The sequence below is a fragment of the Anabas testudineus genome, chromosome 14, assembly GCF_900324465.2.
Source record: "Anabas testudineus chromosome 14, fAnaTes1.2, whole genome shotgun sequence".
Lineage (NCBI taxonomy): Eukaryota > Metazoa > Chordata > Actinopteri > Anabantiformes > Anabantidae > Anabas > Anabas testudineus.
The window spans coordinates 1,363,370-1,390,585 of record NC_046623.1 but is presented as its reverse complement, the minus strand read 5'-3'; the positions used below and the strand labels follow the sequence as shown (position 1 = coordinate 1,390,585).

General features: G+C 36.5%; 1 protein-coding gene across 2 annotated transcripts in view; it reads right to left on the bottom strand.

Moving 5' to 3' along the window:
- Positions 1-27,216, bottom strand: part of ntm (neurotrimin) — a 343,077-nt gene that overhangs the window by 9,779 nt on the left and 306,082 nt on the right. For both annotated transcript variants that reach the window (XM_026370325.1, XM_026370324.1), the window contains 2 exons: positions 20,651-20,883; positions 7,994-8,119 (listed from right to left, as the gene is read on the bottom strand). In XM_026370325.1, coding sequence (XP_026226110.1) covers positions 7,994-8,119; positions 20,651-20,883 — 359 coding nt within the window. The remainder of the gene's footprint in view (positions 1-7,993; positions 8,120-20,650; positions 20,884-27,216) is intronic.

The window sequence follows — 27,216 nt, the reverse complement described above, 5'->3', positions numbered from 1 at the left end:
TTGAAGAAGCTTAACTGCAGAAATTGTATTATTTATATTTCAGCTGTGTCTGTCTACACAGGGGAACCAGATGGGAAGTGTTGTGTACCTAAATCTGCTAAGGCGCATCAACAAATTTGTTGATTTGTTGCAATTTTTTAACTCATATTTTAGTGTTTAATTATTTATTTGTATTATTGTAATCTTTCAACTTATATTAATGACCAATCTTTGTCACATTAACATTATTATTCATGAAAATACAGTGTGCATAAAAAAATAGTGCAGTAGGTGCACGGTAAAGGAGAGATTCAGAAGCTGGAGTCCATGTAGACCACATGCGCATGGTCTGAAAAGGTATTTGTTTTGTAAGTGCTTTGCTATAATTTTGATGAAGTTAACTGAAATGTCTCACCATGTGCTGTTAGTCTGTGGATTAGTGCATGCCCTGCTGTGTATAAATGCATCTCTGTTCTTTGGTCGTGAAAAATAGTAGCTAATGACATAGCAGATGAATGCACAAAATAATGAAATAAAAAAAAAAACAACTGAATTAAGATTAATATCAAGCAGTTATCACATTTCCTATGCTATTTCAAACATTAAAAACAAAAATCGGTGTAATTTACACATACAAGGCCAGTCTATTTGTCAAAGCCACTGGCACCTCACGGTAACGCTCCAGCTACCCGTTGGTATCTGTATTCTGACCTACAGGGTTTTCCATTGATGCTAATGTTAATCCACTCACAGCATCATTAGATGCCCAGAGCAACTGCTTTAGTTGATGAGTATCAGTAATATAAAAGAACATTATTAAATGCATTTACATAACTTATAGTGTTTTTAATCTTCCAAACACAACATATAGCAACAGTTACCACAGGTCTTGAGTTTGTTGTTCATTGACATAAATGACCAAATATATAGAAATGTTATTGTTCTGTATTTCTGATACAAATTAGAAACCAATGGCATTTTCTGTATGTTTATATTCCTATTTAAGGTGTGACTAGTACACACAGAAACCCCTTTGTGTATAGGCTACTTCCACCTGGATGGCACCACCAGAGTGAGTTCAGAAAATCCCATCCTGTCTAGAGCTCATAGTAACAGCAGGCAAGCCACCCAACAGCGCGGCTGAAAAATTCAAGCAGAGTCGTAGTAGTGTGAGGTATGAAAAACCAGTCTCAGTTCACAAATGGAAATAGTTTGACTTCAATTAATTTGCAAGTTCTCATAAAGTTCCTTATCTAAAGTGACTTTAGCATTAGTGGTTAACCTATAGCACACATGCATTAACACTATTGTTGGCTTCTTCTTTGCTATAAGCACTAAATTTATTGTCAAAAATATTGTTACTAAGTCAAATATGTCCCTCAGAAAAGAGTCAGGTTTCTCACTGATTAGGATAGAGATAATAAGTCTAACGATGACAGATTTAACATACTGACTACAAAAATGACTACAAAATTAGGCAAGACAGCCACAGAAATAGCTCCACTGACCACTAGAAAGTAAATAAAAAATATTAATGTTCTCTAACTGCTAACAGTGGGAAGCATTTTATTGAAAAAGTCAGTGAATGCAGTCTTTGAATAATAAGGTAGAAAGTGAGTTTTGTTATAGTAACTAATAAAGAGAGCCACATTCAGAAGGACAACAGCTGTAGGTTTAGAACATACAGAAGGAGGATCCTTTTTTTAAATCTATGACAGAACTATAAGAAAAACTCAAATATACTGTATTTTCATTCAAATACTAATAAAGCAGAACAGATAATTATCCCTGCTTCAAACATCTAAAATTCCTATGGTATTAGAGTTTGTAAATCTTCCGTTCCCCTTCAAAGGGGTCAAATAGATTTCAATCTACTATGACTACCAACTCCATCAACTCCAACTTTAGATGAATATTTCCAAGCGACTGAGCTTGTGCAAATCTAGAAAACTTTTATTGCTCCTAGGCCAAATTCAATCATGTGCATGTTCATTTTGACTGCCTTAATGCACCAGGACGTTGACTGGCCACCTGGGCTGACAAACTTTGCAGTCAGGTTGTGTGGGCTGTGGAAGATACCGCGGATCACTTCTGATCCGCCACAAGCCCCTAAAGCCATCTATCTATCAAAGGTGAGGGGGAGCTAGGTCACGACTGTGTGAGAGCCACAGCCTCAGCCTGAAATCATCAATCTTTATGCACACACACACACACACACACACACACACACAGGATCTTTATTTATTTAATTTACTCTTTTTAACACCCCGGAGTGCTTGCAATAGCTGGGCCCACTCTGAATGGCCCCAGGCTGGAGGAGGAGAGTTGCTCTGCAGCAGGGAGATACTGGAACAGAAGTTTGGACTTCAGCAAGTGCTGGGACATTTTCTGCTCTGCTCCGTTGCTCTCTCTCTCTCTCTGAGTCAGGGTGACAATGGTGCACAGTGAACGTGTGTATCCTTACCAAGCTTCCTTATCAAACCCTCAGTTGAATACTGGAGATGAAACTGACAAGAAAAAAGGTAAATAAAAAATAGCAGCTACATTTCAGCACATTGAGATCGAACTGTGCGTAAGTAAATAAAAAAAAAAAACATATAAAAGTGACTGAATCGCTGTGTTTTATTGCAAGAAAAAATCTAAATGTTGATTGCATAAGATAACATTCGTCGATTTACATTTTCATTCCACACTAAACTAAAATCCAAACTATACTGTACGTCCATGAATTGCAGTTTTGTTGATGCAGGCCATGAAGGATTTTCGCTATGAAATTCAATGTACTTTCTCAGATATGGATTTTAAACAAGATAACTAAACATAAGCCAGCATTCACTGCATCCATTTTGATCATGGACAGCCCTGAGATGATCACATAATAGAGACAGCCTCTGAATGAAGCTGCTGCTCTCTGTAAAAAATAAATAAAAATAAATACAAATTTAATAAATAAAAACATCTTGTTTTACATAAAGCTTCTCAGGCAGTTTGGACTCGTGCATGCAGACCGGGTGGAGGTTTAGCCACATGCTGCACTCACACTCGTTCCCTGCTATCTCACACTGAACAGATACACAGCTGAGATCAGAGTTTGTGATCTGAACTGTCTCCATAAAAAATTAGTTTTAAGACCTTTGCTTTACCGGAAAACACACCTTGAAAAACATGAAACAGTCGAGAGAGATGCAAAGAAAGCTGATTTAGACCATTTAAGTCACAAACACATAGTGGGCACCTTGAGGTGATAAGTCACCAAGGCACCATCTACAACTGCTCCTCACATTTCAGATTTATCAAACCAACAGATGGACATATTGAATTGTCTATAGAGAGATCAGCTGTATTATCTACATTATTTTATTAACACACTGTATGAAGATAAATGAAGTCTAATGGTCTTGTATGGTGTTCAGAAACAAAACTTCATAATTTGTCTCATAGTTGACTCAGCTTCCTTAATGCAACATCAACATGCATTTATAGGCAATTGCCTATAATAATATAATAGATTGCACATTTAGGAGGTCTGTGGAGATAACAGCTCTGTTGTTCACATTATAGCAGAAAGTTAAGGCAGCAATGAAACCAGCTGTTGGATCCAGTTAATGGGATTTCACAGCGACAGTTCCCAGAGAGAGCTGAGTTGTTCAAACCCACTTCTCAGAAACAGTTGTCACCTCTCTCGCTTTTGAGGCTTTTTGCCTGATTAAGACTTTTGTTTTATTACAAGGCAATTGATTGGCTGCTAAAGTGAATGGGCTAATAGGATGGTGATTTATAATTAGGCATTAGTTTTCTTTTCTCCATACAACTAATAAACTGGCATTTAGGTATCATTGCCATTTAGCCTAGCCTTACTGATGTTCAGTATGTCAGATAAAATAATAAAAGCAGTGTGATACAACTCAACACCAATATCATAAACTAGACTGCAAATTGATCATAACCCAGCAAGCTGTAAATCTGTTCAAAGACTGTTGTCTATTTCATAATCTGATGGTACATACTGACACTTTTCTGATACAGCAGTACATGTCAAAAGACAAGTTAATCACTATGAGCTCCTTACAGGTTGCAGCATCCTGCACAAAAACCAGACACTGGTCAAGCTTCTTGCATCGCGTGCCTTACATCCTGATTTGGTCATGCTACCAGACCTGAACAACCTTGTTCAGGTTAGTACACAGAGGCAGTGCATGTTTAATGGTTGACACTGACAGTAAATATTACAAGATCAGCTAATACATGATAACGTTTTTTATTTCAAATGGGAGAACAACTACTGTTTTTCTAATGATTGGAAGAAGACACAGAATATAAAAGGTGAACCGATGGTCTTTAATGCACAAAGAGTAATGTTATGTTTACCAATAAAAAAATAGCAAGTCGCAATTCTCCAGAGACACAATGCATCAGCGCCTTGCAATGAGTCAGCAACCCTCATTTCTCTGACTCCCTGCTGGTAAACACTCCATCTCCTCAATTACTCACCATGCCATTTGTACAGCTGCTGTATGAGTATACAACAGAATGTGCTAATGAGATAAATATCAAATCAACATCTGAAAATAGAATTGTGCAGTAAGTATCAATAACTTATTGTAGTTGTAGTAAGTAGAGCTGTAGTTAACCAGACTACTTGTGTCACAGAGGCATCAATGTTCTGGCACATGATCTACCAGCACTGGGCTTGACAGTATTGTCTAGCATGAGCACATACACTCAGATGGCATCGGCAACCCCACCTTTAAGGTGACACATTTCAAGTGTGATTTTTGGAATTTTGCTCTGCTGAAGGCAAGAGGCTTGAGTTAATGGTTTCGTCTTCTTTAAAAAATCGAAGTCAAAGAATGTCTGCTTCAACCTCGTGGCTTCTTATTCCAACATATCAGTTCAACCCTAGTATAATTGGAGCTCCATTATAACTAGAATACAATATTTGGCGCTTGAGGAAAGTCAGCTATTGAACAACTATTGTTTGTGCCATGGTCGGCTGGGTACGTAGATTACTGAAGGTTTCTAAAGGTAGGCCACATGCTGCACAAAGTGTTGTTTAGCCATTCCCTTTTTGAAGCTTGCCCTTTAAAACAGTGCACAGGCATGAAGTTTAAAGTCATGGCAAGTGTTGTAGGAGAAACCAGGTTACATTCCTCTTTGAAACTTTTTTTTTTATGAATAAGCCATGAAATACTGCAATGTTTTCATCAAGTCACAGAACAATGAGCAAGTGTCTCCAGCATTGTGCCATAACCTCAGGACTGAGGCACCACAGTCTAGTGGGAGAGGCAGCGGTTAACTGTCTATCTTTGGCTGACATAACAAAGCACAGAAATAGCTGCTTAGGTGTCTTTTTGGACCAGAAAGATGTGTTAACGGCAACCACATAAGGGATCCAGAGGGGATACTACACACTGCTGGGCAAAGGCAAATGCTCACCTTAGACTTTAAGTGACAATATAGTACTGGAGGCTACGTACTAAAAGTATTTGAGTTCTCTGGTGGAGTGTACTCCTAAAAGGCACAAGATAGATCTGTACTGAATGCACTGTACAGAATTATACTGTTTAATGCTCCTTATAATAAAACCAGCACTGTAAACAGGAATTATTAGATGAATGAATGACGTTGTTGATGCCCAAACATCTGTTTGCCAGAAATGTAGTGGCTGTTGGATGAGCAACCATGTTTTCTGAACAACGAGGGTGTCCAATAGTTTGATGTATCAGTCAAACAGACTGATTTGTATCGCTATGAGCTTTACATGTTCACAGAGACAGAAGTAAGGCTACAAACATCTGGTCCTGTTTTCTAAACCTTAACTTATAAACTTTGTAACAGCACTGTTTTACTCATTTCAAAGTGCTGTACTGAAGTAATCCATTCAAAAAAAGTCATTTGAAAACAACTCTCAAAACTAATTCCAATTAAGATCAATTCAAAGTCTATGTAAATTTCTCCAGACATGCTTTCCTGAGTGTCAGCCAGTGAATTCACTAAAAAATATGTAACATTCTCTCTGTATCACTGCCATATGTGGAAGCATGTCAACTACTCTGCACTGCCAAGCTTAAACTGACTAAACAATCTTGAGTAATTTAACCATAAAATGAACTAAAGCTGAAAATGAAAACAAGTGCAATTTTCTTTTACTTTTCCACTGTTTAATTTAAACAGTTATAGCTTATAATGCAAAACCTCTGAGAGGAACAATCAATGTACTTAGTGATTATGTGGTGGTAAAGTGTGTGTTCCGAGTCTCAGCTGCTTCATGTTTGCATCCTGCAAGAATCCTCTAAGTTGGATCTTTTTGCCTCAGTTCAGCAGGTTTTCTTTGCATCTAAAGGTAATAAACCAGAAGATGTGTGCTGTGTCTTCGGGTTAATGCTGTATGATGTACAACATAAGTCTAAGAACCCAGAGACAGAGTTAAACTCAGTCATTAAACATAAAGTTTTATTGGTTGGTAGTTACACTATGGTCATTCAGACCATAATAGTCAATGTCATTAGCTCGTGGAACACCAAGAATTTACGATGTACAACAACAGCTGCTGTTGACATTTCAACTTTTTTACCAATCACAGGAGCAGTGATGACAGGCTGTTTTTGTGCATGTAATTTTCCTGCTGGGGTGGCTGCTGATGTTCAACCTCATGCTTCTTAACGTCTTGGTGCCAATGCTCCAGGCCATTTTTCTTACCGCATATATGTGGCTTTCTGCACGGTCTACTGCCTGGGCACCATTCTCTCTATTCAGATCTCTCAACGATTTCGGAATTATTAAGGAGATTTGCAGCTTCCTATTTATAGTGATTTGAAAATAACTAATATCTAAAGGACAGTGTGATGGAGTATACATAGCAGGTGGTGGAAGTGTATAGTGTAGGGGAGATAGGCAGGCCTGGGTGAAGCAGAGTACATTTTTAAATTTAGTTTAAGGCTAACTTTAATTGCTTACTGTAGCTTTGAGCATGTAACAAGATCATAGACTGCCTTCTATTGTTCATCCAAAAGCATTGAAGTTCTATAACTGGTAAATACTGCACAGACATGAATCAGTAAATAATAACACAAGTCAACAAGATGATACTCTAACATCTAAAATAACTGTGACACCAATGAGGCAGTTGTTATACAGAGTCCAAAGTCCCCAGACTCTTTCACCCAAACAGTCAAACTAATAGGAGTAATATCCCTTCTCCCTAAAACGAATGGAAGAAAACTAAGAAGTCAAACAATAAAGCTGGAAGCATGAGAGTGCATAGTAATATATGCACAAGCATGTAGTATGTCAAAAATAGGAGCCAATCAATGTCCGCTTTCAATGCTTATCTCCTTACAGATAGGTCAGTCACACCCCTGTTAACAATTCAATTACCAGATGCCTGCTTCAACACAGAGTGCAGGATAGATAAAAGTACAAAAACTCTAGCTTTTTAAATGTAATTCATTATGAATGAAAGTCTCTTACCTGATTAAGAAAAGCAGCAATACACAGGGTACATAAATAACAACTAACACTTGGTTTCATTCAGTCTTCAGCAAAGGATAAACGAATATTGAGCAATGAGCATTTACAATGAAAGTAAACAGATTATAGACACAAATGCTGCTGCATGCTTGTCTATGCATAATGCTCCACACTGTGTTAATCTTTCTGCATTAATCCTGACATTCAAAGTGCCTCCACTACATTTACATCCATCCAATTATCCTAATTAATTAGTCCAATTACAACAGGGCCAGTTTATTTTCCTGTGAACAATTACATTGTAATGATGATCTGGAAACAGGTAATGATGGGTAATAAGTGAAGCGAGAAATCCACCAGGGGTCAAACAAAGTCAAAGATGGGGTGATAAACACTATGCGAGGTGAGGGGAAGAGAGAGTCGCAGCCAGAAAGAGAAAAAGAGAAAAATGAAATTGGATATGTGATATATTTAAGAGGAAACCATAAATATAGGAGGGAATGGTTCTATATGTAATGTACTTATTTACAGGCAAACAACTTACCAGATGAGGAAATGAGTTTCCAGCTGATGGAGGGCTCTGGTTTACCGCTGGCTTGGCACATCAGGGTGACATTGGAGCCTTCGTTTACCACAATATCTCTTGACAGGTTGATGATTTTCGGTGGTACTATGAAAGAAAATGAAATATGTGCTTGAGTTTGACATGTATCTTCCATATGTTGTTTTTATCTGTCGCTACCTTGTACCCAACTTCGGCAAAGTCTATAATGAGTAACCCAGTAAAGTTTGTTGTTGTAACCATGTGGTGGCCAATCAATAGCAATTAAACACTTTTAATGCATACAGAGGAATAATCCAGTAGTAGAATGCTGACTTCAACTTCTAGTTTTCTGCTTGAAGGCGGAGAAGATGTGAATTGGAGATGTGTAGCTTCATGGATTTAGGAGCTAGTTCGTCCGGGGAAAGGTTTGTAGAGGTTTGTATAGACTTTAGAGGGAGCAAGGGAGAAAAATGGACACCCTATATCACATGCAGAGTTATTAGGGCATCTATGGTTTCAAAAAGCTCTCGTAGTCACAGCCCATTGTGAACAAGAGTGTGCGCCCTCTGTGGAGCTTGACAGATTAAAAAATAACCCAGCTAGATTATGGGGTACATTTTAGGCCCAACTTTATACAAATATACTCTGATGCAGTCAAGACAATAACTGGCTGAAAGGCAATTGGGATCTTGATTCTAGCAGAAACAGAAGCAAAGTGTCTTTTTACCTCCTAACAGTACATGGAGTAATTATAATAATAATTAATGGAGAGAGAAGCTGAATGATGCATTCTTGGTTTCCCAATTTTTTTACCATGCATCTTTAACATTGTGAGTAACACAACCTGCCAGGACAGAAAAAAGAATGACTGTGAAAACAAATATTGGTGAAACCATCATGTTGATCAAATAAAGATAATCAAGAACGTTTCATTGATGCAACTGCCAAAAATCTGCTGTGAATTCATCATGCATCAAGCGTGCCCCAACTTCACCTAACCATGAAGTTACTCTCACATACAGTATCCCACCTAGGGAGAATAGTTTCTTTGAATCTGTTGGCTTTCATGCTCTAAATAAGGCACATTGGTGCTGAAAAAACAGCTTAAGGGTAAAAGGTCTGTGCTGCATGTCAATGCGCTCTTGCCTCTTTGTAAGTATTTTATTGTATGCTGACTATAACTGTAAATGTGTCTTGTGCAGCTAAGCACACCTCCCTAATTCTGAGTGTGCTATTGTATAGCCTACAGACAAAGCATTTAGCAGCTATAGAGACTTTGAGATAAGAGGTAAAATTAATCATAATGTAGCTTGTTTTTGTTACTGTCAGTGTTGTATTTTCTGCTTCCTTATTATCTTTATTGCTGTTTTACCAAATGCTGTGCAGCTCTAGCCGAGGTTCAAATATCGACTGAGTGAGGCAAGGCAGAGTTAAATGTACATACTCAGGTAAAATGGAGGTGAAGTTTTGCAAATCAAAAATGTCAATTGAACATAATAATGGTTTATATTCTGTCAAGACAATTCTTTGTTTAAGTCTCATTAACTTGAATGAGCATGATCAACAGCACTTTTTTCTGACAGTTCCTTACATTCAGATCACATTAGGACAAATTTGAAATTAGACTCTGAGAACTACAGCATATCTAGAACCACACTGTTGCCTATGGAAACATGTCCAGAACCTGTGAAAACAGCTGGCAGCACAGCTCATTAAGTTTTGATAATAGCAATGCTCTGGAGATCAAAAACAATCAGATTACTCTCAAACTAATACAAAGAGTATCTAAATGGGGTGTGCCACCAGTTTTAAATGTGGTTTTGTTAAGAACTGAGGATTTCTGCACTAGTCATTCATTGATTCAAGATAAATTCCCAAAGAAGGTTGAGTTATTTTGCATTTGTACATTCAGCTGTATAAAGCTGAGCTGTAAAAATGTATTGATTTCTTAGAAGCCTGCCTGTCTTTTCCTCAAGGCAGACAGCTTAATCTAGCTGCCTTCACAATGAAGTATTAGATAAAAGTCAGCCTAGACAACCACTTTAACTATCTACAGAACACGAGAAGACTGCAACAGTATAGCATTTTCAGCAGGTGGTTAAATGCATCTGTCAGTGATGAGAGGTTCATGAAATATACTGTATATCTGAAAAACAGGGGCCCATCACATAAATCATAAATAAAAGCCAGAAGGTAAAATTATTGGATATTTTATGTAAAGTAGATGTACAAACTCCTTAGTGCTAAACTTTATACAGTAATTTTAAAGGATTGCAGAGCAAACAGCTTCTGATAGATCCATAATACGGAGCACTTTGCACTTTGAAAGGTATCACCAACTCTACTGAGAGTACTGCTCCAAGGTGAAGACAGATGGTCACAGTGAGGAGTGTAAACCTGCGTGTGTGGATCACAACCACACTAATAAGACCCTGAGAGAATGATGTCATGCAACATTTTGTTAAGTCAGTATTGTAATATAATAAGCCTTTATTAGCTTGGCTACCTTAACAACCATTCACATTTAGTCAGTGTATAAAGTTTACTTTCTTACTCTCATGAACAGATGTCACTGCTATCTGAACATGTAGTAAACAGATAAAAACACTTGGCAGTATAAAATCTAACATTTTGTGGTAGGTAGTAGGTTAAGTGTGGTTGGCTCCATCCATCCATGCTACCATAGTCTTGTACTTCTTTAAAATACTTTTTAAAAACATTGCACCTAATTAATTAGAATCTTTTTAAGTCAAAGTTGCCTGTGGTTTTGCTATATTGGACATTATCAATAATTAACACAATACCATTGTTTTACACTGTATATTATTAGACATACCATCCTAGGGCAGGGTATGAGGATGTATTATATTCCACAGTAACATTTTCACAACACAAATGACCTATACTCCCTACTCGTGCTTCATACAGTTCACCAGAGCTATTGTTGACATGCTGCTCAAACTACACCTTCTACTCTTTAACACAGTGTTCCTTTCTTAAAGCCCACGCACAAAGGCAAATTTTAGGTCCACTTATAACAAAAGATAAAAAAACATCAGTTTACTGGATATTGAATGTAATTCATAGGCATCAGAGAGCCTTTAATCCAGCTGTCACAATACTGGAAAAAAAAAAACCCTGCAGTTATAAGGCTCTAAAACAGGTACTGTATGACTGAATGCATTTCCAGCAAATAATAATAAAAAAACGGTGTGTCTTTACCTTTCTTACCTCTGTCATCAGCAGATTTGATTTTTTATTTTTTTCGCTGGCTGGTCTATTCTTTGTATGTGCTTAGTACACCAGTGTTTTCTTTCTTTTTCAGTCCAGATTTGTGCAATTACATGTAGACTCTACAAGGTCCTCCTGTGCGCACTGCAGTACATTTTGCTACATAACATAAATTTCAATATTAATAAAAAAGGTCTATATTTTAACTTCAATATGTAAATAAATGAACATTCTCATTTACATATTTTTTCACCAGTCTGTCAAATACACCTTCCCCCAGTTCCTGTCCAAACTTTATTGTTTTATATGAGACTTTGTTTCTTTTTTGTAATTATATGAATTTTAATTGTGACCTCCATTACCTCCAGGAATATTATTAAACAGTGTTTCACAGGTCAGCTAATAATGAAATGTGGAATGTTGACTAAATAGCACATCAGACCATGACCTCATTTGCATTTACAGGTTAATTACACCACATCTGTAAGGAACATTTTGCTGAGAAAAATTAAGTTCTGCATATAGGATATAGGGATATGTTCAGTTTGCAAGCTCACTTTAATACAGAACTTCCCCGTACTTTGCCAATGTTATCTTATGCATGTGATGAAATCATTCCTCTCTAGTGGTTCTAGAGATCCTTGAGCAACTCCAACACTGAGGAGCAAATTCACAGTCATTGTACCATCTTCCATCTTTCAGTTGTAAATTGTATTCATTTCCGCTACTGGTCGCTGCTGTTTTGTGTTTTGTGTTCTGTTTTTGCACTGTCTTCTGACGTCTGTCTGCACTTTTTCTTTGTGTTCTTGCACTGTTTGCACTAGGTTGCACAGGATGCACTTTATGTGTTTTGCTAGGACAACTTAGCAGTCCTCGGCCCCATGTTTGTCTTGTTGCTGTTTTATGTAGCACCATGGTTCTGGAGAAACGTTGTCTCATTTCACTATGTACTGCTTCAGCTATATGTGGTTGGAATGACAATAAAGCTTCTTGACTTGATGTGAAAATCCATTCCATGCAAATCAGCAAGGAAGGGTCAATATTAGATGATTGCCCAAAACTCCTGATTACATTCCATCACATCATGCCACCTTGCATGAAAGTAAGACTTGTTCTGACTGTTAACATTACACCTAAACTGAGACGTGCAGAATCCTCCAATATGTCCACAATTTTTGTCATTAACACAAATTTGAATGCTGCACCACTTGATTTTTATAGTTCCCTAGTGAATGCACCAATTGCTTAGATATTAACTAAACAGTTAATGTTTACATAGCAATGAATACACTATAAATGTGGATAAGAGTTTCATCTGAGTCTCTAATTGACCATAGAGTTTACCAAAATCTCCAGTTATTCCATTGTTCGCCCTTAGTCTCTCCTCATTGCTGTCATCTTACCTCTGTGTGACTATGAAGCAGATTCATAAAGCTTTAGGATAATTTATGTCAAACTAATGGCTTCATATACAATCAAAAATACATCTAGAGCTCTAGCACATGGCTGGGTATGTCGCTGATAACTCCTTCTTTTCTGAATAAAGATTCTTTTTTTTTTGTTTTCCTTGACAGGATCTGTTCAAGCTGTCTCTTTGTCATCTCCAGTTCAAAGTAACACAGACACGTCTCTATTTTAACTTTTGAGGAGGATCAACTGAAAAGCGTATGAACACAGTGTCACCGGTGATTTAACTTGTTTTAGTCTCATCAGATTTGTTTGTAAGACAAAATCTCTATGAATAATTTATTGGATGTCAGCTTAATCCCCATTTACCCTTCCTGAATGACAAAAGCATACAGCAAGCGTGTCAGCATTGCTTCTTGTTGTGTAAGAGGCCAATGCAGGACCTGTGTTTGTACAATAATACATAAATAAAGGTTGAGTTTCTAATTTATTCAATACAAACTCTCAGGTTATTACATATTTGAAGTGGTAATTTTGCTAATTATAGGCAAAGACACCGTGGAAATTAAAATGTATCTACACTGGGATTGATGCAATCTGAATTTTGAATAAAAAAGATTATTACTGTATAAATACATAATTGCTGTACTGAGAGCTTTGTAGTACAACTAATGGTTGATAGACAAAACTTTTCCATTGCCAAACTTTTCTCCCCTTTCTTGTCCATCTAAAGCTACAATTAAAGCCAAGAAATTCCCTTTTGTACTTAGCATTGTGTTTTTACTTTTCCTATCCCCTGTGTTTTTAACAGCCAATAACACGTCTGTGCATATAATAGGTTGATAGAGAACTGCTTTGGTGAATGTATGTGTGTGTGTGTGTCTGTCTGTCTGTGAGTGTGTGCGTGTTTGTGTGTGTGCGGAACAATCAGATTGGTCCTCTCTGGCCTCAATTTCATATAAAGCATGTAAAATTTCTTTTTAATAGAGGTGTAACCTCACATCTTCTCTCAGAGAGTACCGCAGTGCTTCAAAGACTGCCCCAAGTCAACTAGGAGACTATTGTAATAATTTATTTTCTAAACCATGTGGGTGGTGGAGCCTTATACCATTTTTCAGTGTTCCAGGAATATATGAAGTGTGTTGCTGGGACATTTTGTATTTTTACAATGCTGTTATAGTGCAACATGAAAGACATTAGCAGATTAAGTGGTAGTAGTATGTACGGCATGTACAGAATACTGAAAATAATTTATAAATTAGCTATGTCACTCTATTCTTGCAGTGTTAATTAACGTTGGTATAGAGCCCTCTCTACATTACTAAGTGTTTCTTAAAATGTTGACTCATGCTAATATGACATACATTTTGTCTGAATTAAAATGTTAGCTACAAAACACTATAGAACTGCCTATGACATGCTTTAGTTTATAGCATCCCAAAAAGATAAAGTTAAACAAAGATAATGAAGTAGCACTGAGAAAAATATACTGTGTGGTAAATACCCAATGCACCTATTAAAGTAAAAAAAAAAAAAAACTTTGACAGAACTGGCCAGACAGTGTGTTTAATGAAAGGAGAAACTAATAAAGTAAGAACAAAATAATATACAATTATTGCTTTGATAAGCATGCACTTCCATCTATTTATTTCCATCAAAGTTCTCATCCGACATGGCAGCTAAGTTGAAGCATCACCACTAATGAACAGAAGTGGGTCAAATGGCATCGATAATAGCTGGATCTCAGTTACCTCAATTAGTCATTAATAATATCTGTAATTTCCTACTATGATTAACATTGTCATTGAGATCCAGAGTGTGAGGATGGGTATATTTATAACCTGCAATATATTTAAATAATTTGTTACATTTGTTATTTAAAAGTTATTTTAGCTAATAATGTATTTGTACAAATCAACAGATGAATGAATAATGAATAGAAAAACAGAAAAGCATTAAATGTAATGTTAACAATAAATAAAATGTTTGCAAAAATGCAGAATGCAAGTTTTAATAAATGAGTCAATGTTTATATTCATAAGAAAAACATCTGTGCAGATGGTGCTAACCACGCATCCTACTAATTATTTGGATAAATGTGTGTTTTGGCACAAATAGAAGGTCTAATCTACTAAAAGTGAGCAGCGACTCTAAAGTTTGACTATCAGCTAAACAACAGCTGACCCACAGCTGATCCACTGTCATCAGAAACAGATGATGTAGTAAATGACGATTCAGAGAAGAGAACATCTATCCAAGTCTCCTTGACAGAGTTCCAAGAGCTGATGTCACAGAATCCCAGAATTCATCAGTGAAATTAAAATGGATAATGGATATCAGATAGGCATAATTTCATGTATGAGGAGATGTCTTTCAAAATGCATACAGTGATCCTGTGATGACCTATTTTTAAATTAAACATTTTTGCAGTTATACCTGCAAACACATGTTAGCATCAGTTAGACACACTGTTCATTGCTCAAGCTAATATTAACTAGCATGACGTATTTTTGTATATTCCACAAGGTCTTAACCTTAGCATGTAAAATGCCTTGATATGATTAATCTACTTATTTATTTTTGCTGATATAGATAAACCAAATTTTAATTTCTGTTGGTTTTCATCATATCCATACTGGTTGAACAGGTTCTGAATTATACTGTATAAACATATTAATTGTAATACTGTATAGCTGTGAACATTTTACTGTGATGTTTAAGTAACTAATAAAATAATGAGTATTGCAAGACTTTAAGATTTATTAAATTTATCATTGCACTGGACAAAGATTTAATGTAGAATATTCTAAATGGACACAGGGAAACAAATTAAAGTGTCAGCAGTGGCAATCATGTCACATTGCTTTTATTGGACCTACAAAGAGAGCTTGTATTACATACTGGAATGAGCTTTCAGTTACAACATAGCAAGGCTTATGCTTAAGTGCTCACTAATTGTACTTTTATATTTGTAAGACAGTTTAAGAAAAAATAATTAAAAGGGACAGTGCATCCTTTTCTAAGGAAAAAGATATAAAGTTGAATTTATTCTAAAATAATTATGTAGTAAAGGGCTTAAGAGTCTGTAAATTGCATACACCTGTCTACTGGTTTGTCTTTAAAGGTAAGTAAACCTAAAGGCATCACTATGGAGTCAGTACAATCTAAAGGGATGATCTGTAATGACAATAACAGAGACTGAAATGAAAATGATCTTAATATTATCATTTCTGAGAGGCATAAAAACATTTTCCATTAAATGCTATGGCAATTATGGTTGCATAAATATACTAAATATAGCTATCTGGGAGCCCTTACAGTCTCCAAGGACAATAATGTGCAGGGCATTTTTAAAGAAGTATTAGTTATAAGTTATTTTCATTTTTTAAAAGGATATGTGTAACTGAAATCTCTACTTATGCTAATCACTGTGCCATTGTTTTCAGAGCTTATTGTACTATTGCCATCAGCTAATGGAGATCTGAGGATTTAAATAACTTTCATCATTGCTAATGGTTTATGGAACTGATACTACTTCGCATCACAGCACCAAAACCAAACACAGCAATGTCTGAATGCTTACATACATGTTAAAGCTAAGGGTAATAGGAATGCCATTAGACCTACAGGTATTTGGTCAAAAACCAGGGTCCTGGACATGTTGAATACAGTAATGAAACATATTACTGTTAACATTAAGTGGTTCTATTTTATAGCAATCAATAATAATTGAATCTCAGGGTGACACTGCTGAAGGACTGGAAGATCAGCTTCAATCAGGTGGCAAATACTTTCATTCCGTTTGCTGTTTGGTTGACAGTGACATCATCAACAGCAACACATACAATACCTCTGCTCAGATCTTATTATGACATGACAATGACTACTGTGGTCTTTTATCATTGGTAGGTCATTACGGTGCACTGAACATGGTTTGTTGCTTCCATGACTCAGGTTAACCCAAAAACCCAACCCAACCCAAGATCATCTTAGAATAAAGTAGACTGTGTTTGATCTGCAGATCAATCTCCACTCAAATGCGACTAACCTTTCTTATGGGCTAAGCCACAATAGCACAGTCAAACGTTGCGAGATGCTTTTCTATCTGCCGACATGAATCTTATACACATACAGTAGGGTTATTTGGGTAATTTGAAGTGCTAACACTTGATATATATATTGTTTGTAGTCATATAATATAGCTGTAATTACTTATCACCTACAATATGCATCAAATTTAACTTGCAATGGGTATGAACACATTGGAGGTCTGAAAACGTTTAATATATTGTAGATTTCTGTAAAAATCTATATATTTGTAACCAGGATTAGTTATGAGAGAAAGAAACAACAAAAATAAGTTTTAGCTGTGAAGGCTAAATTCTATATGATAAATTGATGGATATTTTTTGTTTTCTAAAGTACTGTGGGAAAGTCTACTGAGATCGTATGTCTTATCTAATGTATGATTTCATGTAAATCAGACATTGCTGACATCAGGTGAGTTTTTTTTTTTGATCGGGCAGGGTTCCAGCAACTGACTGCTCGTGCTGGAAAGACATCAAGATCCTCTGATGAAATAGTCTAAAAGAGAGGGAGGAGAGCCAGTTGTACATAATGAGTTCTTTTTAAAACCACAAACAAGTGCTTATCTCCTTCATAAAACTTGTCATCAGTGTGCTTATAAAGCCAGTTTCACTGATCATGTCATTAGAGCTACTGCTGGTTAATTCACATCCCGTAACAGCAAGATAACCTTTTTGCATAGAGCACAGACAGCACAGTGTGCTTATAGCTTTAAATGACTGCTTTTCTTTAAATACAGTGATCTAGTGAAGAGTCTCAATTGAATCACCCTGCAGATACAGTACATAACAACAAATCCAAATGGGTGTAACTGTTTTGCTCTTGTGAATTTTGAATAAATTACGCTGTAGAAATGTCACAGTTGTATTATGAATACCACAGAGTAATTTACCTTACCGGAAATTAATTCTCAACTTCTTAGGTGCACATATACTGTAAATAACCCTCCAAAGACTACATTTTAATGTATTCACCCAACACAAGGAAGGTGTTGTACCAAATAGAATGTCAGCTGAATGACTAATGTCATGCAAACAATGTCTGAGCACCACCTGAAACGTATAATTGATGCCTGTGACAGATTTTCAAATTTAATATATAAAGATGCATTTCAAAAGCTATAAGCAAAGCATCTCCAGGTTTTTGTAGACGTTAGTGTGGCAGTCAGTAATGATGGAGAGGTTTGGTTCCTCAGGTTCTAGATTTAGCTTTGTATGAGTTTTCAGACTTCAGGGCTGATTTATAACAAAATGCAATGTAATAAATAAGAGAATGAGAACTTGTGCATAATAAGTTTTTCAGTAATTCTGGGGCTGTTAGATTTCTTTGTAGAAAAAAGCAAATAATGTTAGGTACCTTCCCTAAATCTAACATAAAATGATGCTAGAGAATTAGAAATTTAGACATTTAGAATTTAGAATTCTGGATTCCAGTGGTAACCAGATGCAAGATAGATCTGAACAGGAACCTTGAAGACATTGGCGGTATGAGTGGGCGTTTAACTTGCACAGGAAAAAACAAATAGAAATAGACCAGTTTCCTGCCAAGTGGCAGTAATGCACCTGTAAAGTGTTTACCAACAGTCAATAATCATGACAAGAAGTGAAAGAACAGAGAAGATGTTGCCTGGTTGTGTGAAAAAATTAGACTAATTGTTTCAATACAGTCATCTGCTGAATTTCAGCCGAAGCATAATGGCTCTATTTATGCTCTTATTGTAGCTGTAACATGTGATCCGCCATCTTGCCTGGTTTCACTGATGTTGTTCCTTTGCATCAAGTCCACTGAGAGTTGCAGCTGCAGTTGACATGTGTTTAGCTCTATTGTCCCCAAATGGAACTGGTTCATGAAATGTAACAGAACCTATTCTCTGTCAGTCAAAAAGTCAGATGAAAATCTTTATACATTCATGGGGCTTGTTCCTATATAGGGCAGATGGGGGAACTCCACTTTCTTACTGAGCCTTGAATACTAGCCGTTCTCCTTAAGCAGACGCTCCAGATCGCCCTCTTTCCATCAGTCTTTGGTCCTTTAAAGTCAAAACTATCAGCATGAGGTATGAGGTTGGGAAATAAACCCATAAACCTTGTGTGGGTATGTTTTTGTATCTAAGCGTGATGGGAAGGTGTGGAATGCTTCGCAGCGGAACAACACAGCACCACCGTGCTCTGATGTTGGTTATCAACTCTGTGCATAGAAATTCCATTTGCTTCACTGGAATACTTTGCACAAGATCCTGTGACAATTTCCTCTGGCGACCTGCTGATGTTGGTGACCGGCGATTCATAGAATATTCTTTGGATAAGGATATAAATGTCACATATGACGAGGAGTTTTTACATTATACATTAGCAATAAAAATGAAAATGTTTTTTAATGTGTGTCGTGTCCTTACATCTGATAAATGCGGAACAAACCCACAGTGTTTTCATTTTTATTCAGGTAATGCCTTCCTTCCTGTCACACATGCAGCGTGCGGAAATTGTCTTTTGATGACAGTAACTGCTTGTCGTTTAGCTTCATGACGACAGCTACGATGACTTTTACATTTGCGAAATTTATGAAGAATCACACACAGTCTAACATTATGTGGTATCTTACCATTAACATTTGCATTCTCACCCGCTTTGAATGTTATCACCTCTTTAATTGGCTGTTATCAGTTTTTCATCAGGAGAGTAGATGTTATGTTGTTGCCTCCTGCAGTGCAACAGTAGCGGCTCAAAATCAGCTGGTATTTTCTGACAGTAAGTGTTTTGATTGTGTTTCGACAAAGGTAAAAGCTTGAGCTTGTAATCGGTTTCTTCAAAAGTTATGAAGTTGTGAAGGTGTAAAGTAATAGTTTATTCATAACTTTTATTCAGATTAGCAAGACAGAATTTTTCAATTCTTTTTTTCTGCTATTTTTTTTGTCTCAGTTAAGGGTGCTGATTAAGAATTAAGGTGCTATACAACTATGTTGGTAATGTGAAATATCTCATAAGATACCAGAATGTTAACATGGAATAGGTGTGCCTCTCTGTGTCGCTATTATATGCACGATATACACAATTAAAATACAGGTCAGTTAAGTCAGATAAAGACATTTATTAAAATGCAGGTGGTGTTAGTTGACCCGACTGTTTTATGTCTTAATCTTGCATAATTATAGTTTGACAGAATGTTACAGAATAAAAAGGAAATCTAAATGTGTCCAGCAACACTAAATTTGCTGTTTTCTTTTTCTTTTTTTAAATCAGGGATGGCAGCAGCACTTAACGCTGCACAGCTCATCTGCATATTAAATTGGTAGCACTGAACTGTTTCATTATGCAGTATGTGCATACAGTACAGCACAGTGCACCTCACTGTGCCATGTATCTCTATGAGGAAGCTATTCCAACTCCACACATCAATTTAAAAGCAACTTAACATCTGGTATTCCCCATTAACCTCACCCGACGCAGTGAATGATGATCACACTCCCCTATCCCTCCTTGAGCAAGGCATTTAGCCCGTAATTGCTCTGGTGGAGCAATGAATAAGGAAATGGGATTCAAGAAAGATTGGACATGTTTTACTCTGGTTTGTTCAGTTATGCCCTCATGTGCTGGTCAGAAATAACAACCATCAATCATAGTGGAAACCAGAACAATTTAAGACTATTGTTATACTGTATGACTAAAATAGATCTCAGTGTGATGCTGGTAATTGTGCATAATCAGAGAACTGGCATGTTCATTAATAGATTCTTGGTGTACCTGATAGTAAATAGATATTTCTTTTTTGTAATGTTACATTAAACAAAATCAAAGTTGAGATTATAGAATAATAGCCAATATCCAGATTTGTGGCTTGTAGCTGGTTAAAAATAACCTTTTTATAGAAGTTCACAAAGAAACAAAATAAAGCTTAATCTAGCAAAATAGTAGCAGCTGTAGCTCCAGCAGTTACCTTGGACCAGGATGTGCACTGAGGTGGTTCTCGGTCGACTGCTTGTCTGGACTGCACACACATACTGGCCCTCATCTGTCATGTCCACATTTTCAATCTTGATGGTAAACTCCTCTTGATTAAGGGTCACAAGACTGACTCTGGGATCCACTGACCATTTGTCTTCTCCGGCATACAGTATACTTGACCGGTTCAGCCATGCTGTGTGTGTGACAACGTCCCCCTGTGAACACCTGTAAAGGAATAAAAGAACAACAGTGTGAGTAGAACTGCAGATTATGTTGCTATATACAAGTCACAGGAGTCAAACTCAAGGCCTGTGGGCCCTTCTCCTCTGATTGCTCAGTTTGGCCAAGCAGCCAGCGATTGGAAGCTATCCTGTGAGGCCTTCTATAGAGACATGTGTGCCTTTCCAAATCATGCCCAGTCAATGTCATTTACAACAGGTGGACTCCAGTCAAGGTGCAGAAACATCTCTCCAAGAGAAAAGGGAGTCACCTGAGCTAAAGTGTAAAGAGTTGTTGTAAAGAGTCTCATTACATGCCAGTGTGAGATTTCACTTTGTCATTATGGGTTAGTGGGTGAAGATTAGAATTAAAACTGTATCAGGCGGGAACATAACAAAAATTGAAAAAAATGAAGGGGGTATGAATAATACCAAATGCACTTTTTATACAAGCTCTTTATTATTTAAAGCCAATTGAACTGAATGAGTTTCCTTTGGTCTTGTGAAGATTAGCAAACCCTTAACCGGAAAAGAGGAAACTGAAACCAGCTGGTGTAGTGTTTGGTTCAGATGAAAACATACAATATACATCATTTAATTCAATGTAACTACATCACATTTTTAAAGAAGGTGTCAAGCACATATCATACTGGGTATTTTACTTCCCTACAAATTGTCATTAGAATATAATTTCAAGTAATTCAACACCACTGGCAACACTTTTCTTTAAAGAAAGCCATTTGATTGTATACTGGTATCCTGCTGTACAGAATATAAATATGGATATTTATAGTATTTCAGCTATTAGCAATCATGTTAACAGCTTGCTTGAAATATTGACAATTCTCAAATCAGCTTTGTAACTAGACACATTGTACACATGCAAATGCAGCTCTCTAGCAGTCATCAGGTTTCTTTTATTAATCTGCCCACGCACTCGACTTGTGACATTCAAAACTGAAGACGGTGAGCTGAAAGAGCGCTGTTGTGCTCTGTTGCAATTACAAGAGATTGGCTTCACCAGTCACAAAATGCTGCTTTGATACAGGAGCTGGGTCACTGCTCTTCGACTGTTCCCACAGAGCAATGCATCTGCTGCTTTTTTATGACAAAACTTTTGGATGCTGCTGGGAAAATGCTGCCAGAACTGTAAAAAAAAAAAAAAAATAATAAAAAAAATATATATATATATATATATATATATATATATATATAACTTACTCATAAGTGTAACTTATGAGTAAGTGTGCCAACAGAATAAAGTCATACTTTAGGCAAACTGTACTTTTTGCTGCCAAATTTCTGTTTATCATCTGGTTTTATTTAACTTTTAGTGGCCAAATTTTCCAGAATACAGAGGAGCAAGAGATTTCAACTATGAAACTCTTTAGAATGGTGACAGTGTAGCGTTGCCTTAATGCTTTGCTGCTGAAATACTCTCAGCTCCATTTACGCTGTCACAGCATCTTCTGTTACAGCATCAGTCACTTCCACTTCAGCAGCTACATTGGGGTCAATGGTATCCTTGGGGCATTTGTGGTACTATGGTGAAGAAAGAAGACAAAAAGGAGAAATGGTGTTTGCATGTGTGTAATCAATACACAGTGAATGGATCATGGTGAATGCGAGATGATGAGATTATGAATATACTATGATAAAGTGGATTTCAAGTAGGCTTAAAATGTTAATGCCTACATTTAATTAATTTCTCTGGGCTGTAAATATATTTGACAGTGTAGACACACTGTGCTAAATGTTAACCTTTATAAATAACACCGACAATAGACGGGTCTGAGCTGTGCTTTTCTTGTAACAGCCCTTTAAAATGAACACAGCACCTTGGGTATGCCTGAGATTTTAAGGTCACCCAGAGATATACAAGGACACATGTACATGGATGTTCACTGAAGTGTAAAAACCGAAGGATGAACCACTTCTTGGAGAAGATCCAACACACAACCTTTTTGATGGGTGGGATGTCCACTCTATCAGCCCTGGTGTCCTTGTTATTCATTACCTTAAGAGATGTTTTCATCAGTACCCCATTTCTGATTCATTATAAAGCAAAACAGCCTCAGTTGTGCTAAAACAGGAAATAGGCAGCAGCACAAGCTTTCTATGTTTAAAACAAAAAATAGATACAATTTAGAAAAGAGCAGAATTGAAATGCATAGCTGTAAATTTTGATGCTGTGTCTACAGACATAGAGGCTCATGTTTGTTCGCATGTAATCACTTGTATTAACAAAGAGGAGAGTGGAGCCTACAGGAAGAAACTGAAACAACATTACTGTTGTCAATGCACAAGGGTGAGGGTGAGATAAACACTGTAAAAAAAACACTGATTACATATCGTAACCCTAGCTCTATGAGTATAAGCATAGTAGTAGTAGTTAGAGCTTTGTTTACTTGATATCTGTAGTAATACTTTGGTTTGGTGGTTTTGATGCTTTCTGTGCAGAATTTTAAAAATAATAGATATATTTACTCACATGTAGCATGCATGATATGTGAGCTAAGATGTAGGCAAACAGACAGCTAAATTCCTGACTGCAGCTGAGTAGACTTGTTAGGTAGAAGTTACTTTATAGTGATGTTTCTGATGACCTTGAATGACACATAGCAAATTTAAGTAACAGTGTTTGCCTAACACCTCCATACAATGATGCACAGGCATAGGTAATTTAAAGTAATAAACTTCCATAAGGATCTGTCGGCTCGGTTAGTAAGAGCTACATTTTTGCACAGAGGCACCATAGCGGTTTTTACTATTTCATCACAAGTTTGTACAAATGTGAAAACATGAAGATTGTGGATAGGCACTCCGCTGATTTTTCACCAGCTGACATGAAATGTGATTATGAGGAGCAGTCAGACTGTGAAAACAGTTCTGAAGTTCTGCAGGGAATTTTTAAAAGTTCAATAAAAATGATCTAGACATCAGCAGGTTTATTATACAGGCTTGACTTGTGCTTGAGAGTTAAAAATGCTGTAAGGGTTTTAAACATGCTTTTGACTGTACATGTAAAAAGGATGTCATTTGGCTCCTTTTAAGATGCAATATATGGTCTTCTTAATTTTAATTTCCCCTTTCCAATTACATTTAAAATCAGGTAATGCATTAATTACACAATTTACTACATATCTCTTCCATTTCCTTAATTATTGAAATGTGAAGTTTTGTTCAGGTGTACCAATAGCATTATAATTCCAAAAGAAAAAAAATCGTGAAATGAATTTAAAAGAAAAGTCTGAGGTGTGTGGTAAAGTGTTTCCTGAAGCCACCATACACTGTTACTATCCAGGACTTCTGACACAGGCTGCACTCCAGCAGAATCCAGGACTAAGTTGTGTCCAACATTTAACAAAAAAACCCTCATCATATGAATTTTAAAACCTTCCTGTTTACTTCTCAGTCTTAGAGGTGAAGGCTATGGTCAGGGCCTCCTGCAGAAATGCAGCCTTCAGGGCTTTTCAATTCATTTGAGAGGGTCAGTGACACAGTTAAGGGTATCCTGGCACCATGTTTACACTGCTTTCCAATTTCCAATTCATGAGAAACTTTGTGCAGTCATGTTGAGTGAGTGGGAGTGCTGCTCTTTGAGTGCGATAAAAGAGTACAAAAAAGTCATAAGATATGAGATTGCAGCTGCTGGTCCTTCGAAAGTCATTAAATGAAGAAGAAAGAGGAGCTCCAGTGGCTCTTTGGTTAAAGTTTTTCAACACACTGGTAAACTTTCTCAGTACCCGTGTGATGAAATGTTCATTCACATTTCTGCATCAAGGTCAATAGTTTTTCATCAGCACTATACAATTACTGTTACTTTACACTATTAGAAATGAAACTGTTCAGCAGGGAATTGGACGAAGCCTCTTTAAAATATATTTTTAGAATTTTATTGACAAGAAAATCTGGTTTAAATGGTTGTTATTGCAATAAAAACTATATGCCTCACCAGCTAAATCCCCCTAGAAAGCAACAAGAAGAACAACAAAGGGATAAATGTTTAACATTTCGTACATTTCTTACTTTATCGCTTCTGCACAGATGGAAAAAAGAAAAAAAAATCATAATAATAATAATGCAAATAAATTTTGAATCCTCTCAAAAGCTTGAGAGGAGGAAGAGAAGGAGAGATGTAAGATTGGGAGGGGAAAGTGTTACCATAAGCAAACAGCTTCTCCTCTCTCCTCTTCATGTGCTCGCTGACAGTAATGTGCAGTTCATTAAAAATACATGACACCTGTTGCTCCACAATTACTGTAGATGTCGCAAGTAGATTTTGTTTACACTGTGGATCAATTAAGTTAATGTTTAATGCTACTATGTCAACGGTAGTTTTGTTTCCATGAGGACCACACTCATCTCTTTTAAAAATCATTCTCAGTCAAGGGCAAAACACTAAATAAGTCTAATATTTTGTTTTGATCTATTATTTGTTTTTGTGTGTTTCCATGTGTCAGTTTGTTTTCATAAATGGACTCCCTCTGTAATAATGAGTAAAATAAATGTAGAAAGTGTCTGACAGTACTATGCTGTTGCCAGTTTAACATGTAAAATGCTGTAAAATACACAAAAGACATATAGACTCATATTTTAGAAGAGTAAAGTGTCTAAAAAGTTCCACAGGATGCCATCCACCCAGGATTGAAGGGAAAATTATATATATCCATATAATGTATAGATATATAGATTTCTATGCAGTTTGTACACATACTTAACATTATGTTTAATCCTATTTATTATTTAAGATATGTTGTGTCTGGTCAGGTTGCTCCTGTATGTTACCTGACTTGAATATGGTACTGTAAGGCAGCATCAAGGCAGCTCTGTTACTGAGACACAATTTGATGGATCAATGTATCTGGAAGGTTGATTCTATGAGAGTACAATAAAAATGACAGATGCAACACAATAAGTATTTTGTGAAATCTGCGGGGTTTTTTTTTTTTTTTCCATTAACTCAAACTAAATATATCCAGCTTATATTTTTAGCTTACTTCAACTTCGACATTTTAGATTTAATGTCAGAGCTTTTTGTTTTGTTGTTTCAACTTGAAGTACTTCAGTACATTAAATGATAAAAGTTGAATGAACAAATATTTGAGAGTTCACTCAACGCACTGAATTAAAAAAGCTTCAGCATTCATTGTTTGAAAGTTAAAACTTTTCAAATATGTCAATTGGCAAAAAAATTGTTTTAAAATGTCAATAATATTGTCTATCACAATTTGGTTGGTTGTTCACAATAAGGGACACAATGACAACCATAATTTAAGATATGTCATCTGTTCAGGTTCATCCTGTATGATTGTTATCTTGACCAATATAGTGTTGTAAGGCAGCATAATGGAAACTCTGTTACAGGCTGTGTTTCTGTGTGCTGCTGGTATGTAGGCCAGTGTGGAACAAAAATTCCAGGACTGTTTTTCAGTCCCCTGGTTGGCCGTGATAATCCACTGGCATAAAAGACTTATAGACTCGCATTTTATAAGAGTACAGTCTCTAAAAAGTGCCACAGGATGCCAAATATCAGTGCAGTTATTAGCTTAAAACATTCTCAAAGCTTTCTATTTCCTTTATTTGTTGCTTTAATAGCCAACGAAGTTTAAAAAAACTGTTCTGACTCAAAGTGACTCAGTTTGCAATGTAATAAATGCAGACATTAAGCAATCATGAAGACATGTATATCAAATGTGAATCCAGTAATGGTGCTCACTGTAAATAACCACTTTTTATCTTTGTGTTTAAAATACAAACATATTATCATTATTATTATCATTATATGTGGAAGCTATAATTGTGTGCTATGAGTAAGCATATTTTTCCACCTGTGTTGAACAAAGCAGATAAACAATAGCTGCCAGACCTGATGTAAAAAGAGGCAGTTGAGCTGCCTAGTGTCCTGCCATTATCGAGATGATATATTAAGCCTCACCAGTTATGCTGATGGAGCCATTAATTAGCCCAAACCATGTACTCATTAAGAAACATTTCTGTGTCAACATATAGTACATGTCTCCACCTAATATGGTTGGAATAAATCTGTACCCACCATCTTAAAGCACTGCCATGGTATTTTGACTGGGGAGGCTTTAATATGTTGACATTATGGCAGATGCACAGACACGGTTCTGTGGAAAAGCATCATGGGGTGTAAGATTGTAAATGAACACATCATTAGTAAGACTGGTGTAAGTGAAGAGTAATCACTGAGACTCACTCCTTAATGACTTTACCTCAAGGCTTCCTGATAAAGCAGGGCTACTGATACTGCATTAATTGTTCTAAAGGCAGATTCTGCACAGCAGTGTCTGTACAGTGACTTCACTGTATCTGC